General features: G+C 56.0%; 1 protein-coding gene across 2 annotated transcripts; it reads right to left on the reverse strand.

Moving 5' to 3' along the window:
- Positions 1 to 2,280: 2,280 nt before the first annotated feature.
- On the reverse strand, positions 2,281 to 6,372 carry CHADL (chondroadherin like). Of its 2 annotated transcripts, XM_057422749.1 has the most exons (4): positions 5,914 to 6,369; positions 4,177 to 5,838; positions 2,860 to 3,026; positions 2,281 to 2,529 (listed from the first exon to the last, which is right to left on the reverse strand). In XM_057422749.1, the coding sequence occupies exons 1-4, from the start codon at positions 6,064 to 6,066 to the stop codon at positions 2,331 to 2,333; spliced, it is 2,181 nt and encodes a 726-aa protein (XP_057278732.1). In that variant the 5' UTR covers positions 6,067 to 6,369; the 3' UTR covers positions 2,281 to 2,330. The 2 variants fall into 2 exon arrangements, with proteins under 2 accessions (XP_057278732.1, XP_057278731.1); XM_057422748.1 differs by having other exon boundaries at positions 4,177 to 6,372.
- Positions 6,373 to 7,387: the final 1,015 nt, after the last annotated feature.

Raw genomic sequence — 7,387 nt, forward strand, 5'->3', positions numbered from 1 at the left:
GCAGGAGTTCTCAAGGGGGAAGGAGGCTGCCAGAGCACAAAGGGGCAGTTTGGGTTCTTGGCTGTGGCTGGAGGTGGTGAATTGCAGTCCAAGATGATGTGTGCAGGTCACATGTGTCAGGAAATTGGATGCCCTTATAGGACATCAGTACTGTGCTCCCTCTTCTAAGCCCTGATACCCTTGAGAAAGCACAGGAAGAGTAGAAAGAGGTGGAAAAATAAAACAACCAAAAGGGATGATGATGGCTCCTGGGGGAGCAAGAGACCTTTTTGAGTGTCATCATTCCTTGGTTTTGAACCCAGCACTGCAGAGGACATGGTGCACAGTTTGAATTTTAAATTTTTTTAGCAGTCCTACTGTAAACACAGTCTACAATCTGGACCTTAAAGCCCTGTGAATTAAACTCGAGGAAGAGGCCAAAGGTTTGTTTATTTCTTCCGGGCCACCAAAATACAAGGTTTTAGGGTAGAAGAAGAGGGCTCTAAGTGCATCAGTAGAAGTCGGCAGTGGTTTGGGTTTGGGTTTTCATGTTTTTTGAGGGATACAGTAGCATTTTTCTGTGCACTTGCTGCTGTTAACTTGCCAGTTCTGCATAAGGGCTGAATATGACATTAGATAACTTAAAGCAAGGGATGTCATTTCCCATTTTAGTGCAAAACAGTAATATTCCTCTCTCCAGACAGGCCTCAAAGTTGAGGAGAAAAAGCAGAAAGGTCAGTATGGCAACAGTGAGGAAAACCAGTTTTAAATCTGGAGCAGGTCCCTGTGAGCTGTCTGCAGGTGAGGATGTGTCTGGTAGTGCCACTGCAGGGCAAGCAAGTGCCTCCTTATATCCTACAGGGACAGCCTTGGTCATGGAATAGCTGCCTTGGCCATGCCCCCTCAAGCTCCAGGCGAGAGCTTGTCATGCTAAAATAGTCCCTGCTTTTCATGACCAAAAAGAATAAATGTTGGCAGGCTGTCTACAGAGCATGGGGTAGAGACTAGGGGTGATAAACACAAGTCTTCCTCTTTTTTCCCTTCTAAAGAGGGAAACAAAGCCTTTCACCAGAGAGGAAAGAAAGGGCTGTGTGGCAGTAATAGAACACAGGTGGGAGAAGTGGGGAGGGTCTGTGTCAAGGCAGGTGTGAGATGTGCCATCTTAGCCCACCCCTAACTGCCCCCAGGAGAGGGAAACCGTGGTGGGGTGAGCATGGTAGGGGAGGGAGGTTTATCAAAGGCTTTTGATGGGGCCTCCCTGCCCACCTGCCTCTGGCTGCTCCCTCTCCCAGCACCTCTGCCTCTTATCACCAACTTGTCATAGATGGCTTAATGCAGTGGCAAAGCCATTGCGTATTTCTCTTGTCAAACAGCTGGGATTGAGAGCCAGCTTTCTTCATAGGATGGTAATTTCCAAATGCCTTTAGCTTTCTTAGATTCAGATTAGATATTGGGTAGATTCAGATATTAAGAGATATTCACTATGAGGGTGGTGAGGCGCTGTCACAGGTTGTCCGAAGAACCTGTGGCTGCCCCATCTCTGGCAGTGTTCAAGGCCAGGTTGGATGGGGCATTGAGCAACTTGGTCTAGCGGAAGGTGTCCCTGCCCATGGCAGGGGGTTGGAACTGGATGAGCTTTAAGGTCCCTTCCAACTCAAACCATTCTGATTCTATGATTCTTTGGGTTTTTTTTTGCTGTAGCCAGGGTAGTTCAATGGCTAGATGAGTCTGTCCTTTTAAAGCCTTCTCAATCTGAACAAAATTCTGACTTTAAAATGGGACTGAGGCGTCCCAACCTGGCCTGCCATGAGGAGTAAGTTGGCCACATGCTTATGATTGGATCAATTAAGGGGTCAGTGATCCCATTCAATCAACAGGGTCACTGATCAAATTTTGCAGGACATAGAAAGGTTTTGTTATGCTTTAATTCTGAGGAGCTGCTGTGGGAATTTAGGCTATGTTTTCACTCATGATAATTTTTGTGTTTCCTGCTCTCAAGACCCAGGCCTGTGCAGGATCTTTCACTGGTGCCGTTTGCAGTCCCACTCATAAAAACAAAATGAAGCTTGTGGATTCCAGCTTTCCCATATGGCTGGCAGAAGCCTCAGGAAGAAAAAGCAAGGATTTGTCTTTGTTGTTCAAGTCATCAAAGCATGCTGCAAATGCTGCAGAAGCTTTTTGCACCAGGTCTCTCCAGAGTCGTGTCTCTGTGTCCTGCAAAACCAAATGCTTTGTGATGCTTTGGCAATTGAGCATCACTTTGGTGGCACCAGCCTTTCTCCATGTTCCATGTTCTCCATGTTGCTCTGGCTGAGACAAGTCTAGAAATCCTGTTGCAGCCTGCACGTTTCCTAAGCTCTGCTCTTCATGAAGCCTCTGGCTGGTGATTTTCCCAACCTCTTTTTCTTGCTGGGCTTGCTTTCAGCCTTGGTCATGTCTCCCCAGCCAGGGCAGGTTTGGAAGGTGGTGGAAAGCTTCACTTTCAGCCCTCTGGCTTCTGTAGGGGACCCACAGGTGGCCCCTACACGGAGGTTGAGTTTTTCGATCCACCTGGAAACATGGCAGGACATCAGGGAAGGGAACAGGATGGGGCAAAGGGAGAGATGAAACTCAGTGCCTGTGAGTGGGCACGGGACACTTCAGAGCCAGGCCATGTTGCTCAGGGTCTTACCTGGGTGACGTTTGAATACCTGAGTATGTGCCTACGGCAGCCTGTGACTGCTTTCCCTGTGCCAGGAAAGCGCAGGCTACTTCGATCCTTGCACACAGACACATGCTCTGTCTCACCACCGTGACCCAAACCAGCCAGTGTGCCATCCGCCCCCCCCCGTGGCAGGGTGCAGATGTCGCCTGGGGCCATTCCCCCCTCGTGGCACTCACCGGCGCAGGGGAAGGAGCTGGCAGTCACAGTGGAAAGGCACATCCCGCAGGTTGAGGATCTCCAGCCCAGTGAAGTTGCTCATACTGGGGATGCTGCTCATCTTGTTGCCCTCCAGGTGGAGGCTTCGGATCTTGGGGCCGAGGCCAGTGAAGGCACTGGGGGAAATCTGCAGTGAAGGGAGAGAGTGAGTCAGGGGGGTGCTGGCAGGTGTAGGAGAGCTGCCCCTCCCCTACCAATTAGCTGGGGGGGGGGGGGGGGTGCAAGCCTCTCCTCAAGCTAGTGGTCACGTGAAAGAGCCATTTATAAACAGCAGGGACTGTGAAAACTCAACTGGTTTCAATCACGTTTTAGGACTCATTAGATCCTGTTCAACCTTCTTAGAAATAAGTAAGGTGACATGCAGGAGGTATTAAAGTGACCCCTGGATGCTCTTAAGCTCATAGAATCAGAGTGGTTTGGGTTGGAAAGGACCTTAAGACCATCCAGTCCAACCCCCCTGCCATAGGCAGGGACACCTCACACTAAACCATGTCACCCAAGGCTCTGGCCAACCTGGCCTTGAACACTGCCAGGGATGGAGCATTCACAACCTCCCTGGGCAACCCATTCCAGTGCCTCACCACCCTCACAGTAAGGAGCTTCCTCCTTATATCCAATCATCTAAACTTCCCCTGTTTAAGTTTTAACCCCTTACCCCTTGTCCTATCACTACAGTCCTGATGAAGAGTCCCTCTCTAGCATCCCTGTAGGTCCCCTTCAGCTATTGCAAGGCTGTTACAAGGTCTCCACGCTGCTTCGCTTCTCCAGTCAACAGCCCCAATTCTCTTAGCCTGTCTTCGTACAAAACGTGCTCTACCCCTCTGATCAACCCCTTGTGGCTCTCATCTGGACCTGCTCCAATGGTTCCATGGCACGAGAGTGCTGCTAATACCACTTTCTTGAGAGAATGGAGTTATTCAGAGTAACAGCGAATGAAGCCACAGGGCAGCCCGTAAGAGAAGTATGGCTAGGGCTGGGGGGGTGGGGAATAGTCTGAATTTCACTGAAATTGGGTGTCTTTCAGGACTGGAGGCAATAAGCCTGTCCCAGAGGAGCTGGAGGCAATGTTGGAGCAAGGCAATGCTCCAGGCAAGCCTGAAGATGCCTCTCTTCCCAGCCAGGCTGTGGAGCAAATCCTGAAGCCTTAGGAGTTTGGAGACATCTGCTTGAATGCCCCTATAGGGGCCACCAGCCCCTATAGGGCAATGGAACAAGATTGGACCAGTGGCTGTGCCCTGCGGTGACTCTGCCCCTCAGGGGTCCCTAGCCCCAGACACCTGCTGCAGGCCCATGTTGTCCAGGTAGAGGTGCTGCAGGCTGGAGGCCACAGGCAGGAACACTCCGTCCCCCATGTACTTGATGGGGTTTTGGGACAGCTTCAGCTCACTCAGGGCAGGCAGGCCCTGCAGGGCTGCCGTGGGCACCTCTGCCAGCTGGTTTCCCTCTAGGTGCAGCTTCTCCAGCATCACGGTGGGAGCCAGGGCGGTGGGAGTGATGTGCTTGATGGTGTTCCCAGCAAGGTAGAGCCAGCGCAGCCCCCCTGCCCCGGCCAGGTCACCCTCTGCCAGCTCCTCAATGGCGTTGTGCTGCAGATGGAGGGAGATGAGGTTGGGCAGGAGCTGGAAGGCCCCTGTGGGCAGGCGGGTGAAGGCGTTACGGTCAAGGTCGAGGTAGGCCAGCTGTGGGGCACCCTCGAAGGCGGTGGCTGCCAGGGTGGAGAGGCGGTTGTTGGTGAGGTAGAGGTAGACCAGGCTCTCCAGTCCCCGCAGCGCCCCAGGGTGCAGCACCCTGATGCTGCAGCTCTGTAGGTGGAGGGACACCAGCTCCTTCAGGCCAGGGAAGGCACCCGATGGCACAATCCCAAAGGCGTTTTGGCGCAGGTCGAGCAGGCGGGTGTCCCTGGGGAAGCCCTGGGGGATCTCCTGCAGGCCCCTGTTCTCACAGGATCCGTGGTGGACATCGGGGGAGCAGGAGCACCCGCGGGGGCACTGCCTGCTGCCGCCTGCCCTCGGCTGCTCTGACGGCGTGGCAGGGGTGGGGGGCAGCTCGTGGTGGCCGCATCTCATCTCGGGGGGCCTCAGCGAGTCCAGGGTCCGGCCGCGGAGGGCAGCAGGTGCCGCACAGGTCCCCTCCACCTGTACCCGCTCCCTCACCAGCCAGTCGTGGAAGGGGCGCAGGAGGCAGGAGCAGAGCAGGGGGTTGCTGGCCAGGTTGACCCTCACCAGTGCCCCAGGCCCAGCCAGGGCCGGCAGCCCCTGCAGCTGGTTAGCGTGCAGGTCCAGCGTGCGCAGCTGGGGGCTGCGGGTGAAGGCTTCGGCTGCCACGTCCTGCAGGGCTGCGTGGTCCAGGAAGAGGTGCTTCAGGGAGGCCATGGACAGCGCCTCCTCGGCCAGGCAGGTGATGGGGTTATGGCCCATGTCCAGCCGGGTCACCCCGTCCAGCCTGGCCAGGGCCTCGCCAGGCAATGCCTGCAGCTCGTTGTGGTCCAGGCTCAGCCTGTGCAGTGCGGGCAGGGCAGCGAAGGCCTCGCTGCCCAGCACATGGAGGGTGTTGTGGGACAGCCGGAGCCACCTGAGGACCGCCAAGCCCTGGAAGACCATGTCTGGGAGGTAGACCAAGGCATTTGCCCTCAGGTCGAGCACAGTGAGGGACCCCAGATGGCCAAAAGCACCCGGCTGGATCTCCTCAATGCGGTTCCCCTCCAGAATGAGCTGCTGGAGGGAGGACAGCCCATCTAGGGACTCCTGGTAGAGGATGGCTATGTCGTTGGAGGCCAGGTTGAGGTAGACCAGCCTCCCCAGCCCTCGGAAAGCCCCTTCCTCCAGCTTCTCCACCTTGCAGCGCTGCAGGTCCAAGTGCGTGAGGTAAGGGGTACCAAGGAAGGCTCCCGCTGGGATGGCCGTGAAGCTGTTGCCCCGAAGGTCCAGTTTCTTGGTGAGCTGTCGGTCACACAAATAAAACATTGAGTTACCGCAGGGCTGCCACCACCCCCTGCTCCCTGTCCCCTTACCCACCTGTGGGATGGCAGTGGGGACGGCCATCAGGCTCCCGTTGAGGCACAGGACATGGGCACGAAGGTTGTCGCAGACACAGGGTGCGGGGCAGCGGGCAGCAGCTGTCTCCCCCAGTGCCACCATGAGCAGGAAGAGCCCCCAGGACAGCCTCATGATGGAGGGCACCTGTGGCTGTGGAGACAGGGTGGTGAAACCAGGAGTGTCCCCAAACAGCCGTGTCTACCAGCACCGGCTGCCAAGGGGGCTGTTGCTGTGACCTAGTGGGGCAGGTCTCACTGCCTCTTGCTCTCACACAGTGATTTTACAGGTCATAAACAAGGAAGAGAGTGGAAGAAAGAGAAAAGAAACATTCAGAATGAAGAGTGAAGGGCACAAACAGCAGGGCTCCACTTGGAGACCTGAAGCCTAAATTCCTGAGGGACATTTGGGAGCACCTACAAGGGGCCTGGCAGGAGCACTGGTGTCACCTGTGGGGACCTGGCTTGGAGCAGATACACCCCTACCCCATTTTCTTTGTATAGCTCTAGCATAAAATGGTCTTGATCTGTACAAGGTAACAACATGCCCCTATGAGAGGCTTGGGTTTTGTGTAAGGCAAGCAGGTATAGCCATTCACAGGATGTGATTACCCTGGCTTTCTGAGCTGCCACCTCTTGACTGCAAACGTCCCCTCTCTTGTCACCCTGGCCACTTCCCAGCTCACAGCTCTGTGCCTCCCCGAGCTGTTCATAGCAGGGTTTGCAATAAATCGCCACTGTTCAGCAGCAGGAAGGAGGGGTTGGGTTTGGCCAGACAGAGGTGAACCCCTGGGGTGGAGGTGCCAGAGAGAGGCCAAGGCTGGGGGGAACACAGAGGGGTGGTGGGGCTGCAGCTATGGTCAATGCACTCCCCCCCCCCACAAGCTCTGGGGAGCAGAAGCAGTGGGGTCTGCAAGGCTGTAACTCATAGAGCCACATGGTGCCCATCCCCTCGCCCACCTTGGCTCCTCATCCCTCATGGTTCCACCCCCAGTCTGCCCTCCACCCGCCACCACAGCCAGACCCTCCTCAGCCACACACACACACTGGGGCCACCATGCCCCCCGTGCAGCCACCGGCCAGTGTCACCAACGCGATGTCCCCATGTCAGCCCCCATCCACATGCCAGGCGTCACCTCCCACCCCGTCCCACACACCTTGGGGGTCACCCACCTGGGGCCTGGGGGCACCTGGACCTCAAGGAGTGGTAAGGAAAGGGAGGAGAGCAGCCGGCTGCCCTGTGCAGCAGCGGCCGAGCGCCTGTGCCAGTGTTTGCTCTCCCTGCAGAAGCGAGAGCTGAAAGGGGCCCGTTGTGTTGCCTTCCCAGCAGCGCTCGCCGCACGGAGCCAGAAACGCAGGAGGAGGAGAAGGAGGAGGAGGTGGGGGGGGAAGAAGGGGAGGCCGATCTTGGAGAGAAGGCAGAGACCCAGCCATCACCTCCCTCCCTGTATCACAGG

This window comes from Pezoporus wallicus, unplaced genomic scaffold (genome assembly GCF_028554395.1).
Source record: "Pezoporus wallicus isolate ANWC-B61680 ecotype Strahan unplaced genomic scaffold, APGP_CSIRO_Pwel_v1 contig_8839, whole genome shotgun sequence".
Classification (NCBI taxonomy): Eukaryota; Metazoa; Chordata; class Aves; order Psittaciformes; family Psittacidae; genus Pezoporus; species Pezoporus wallicus.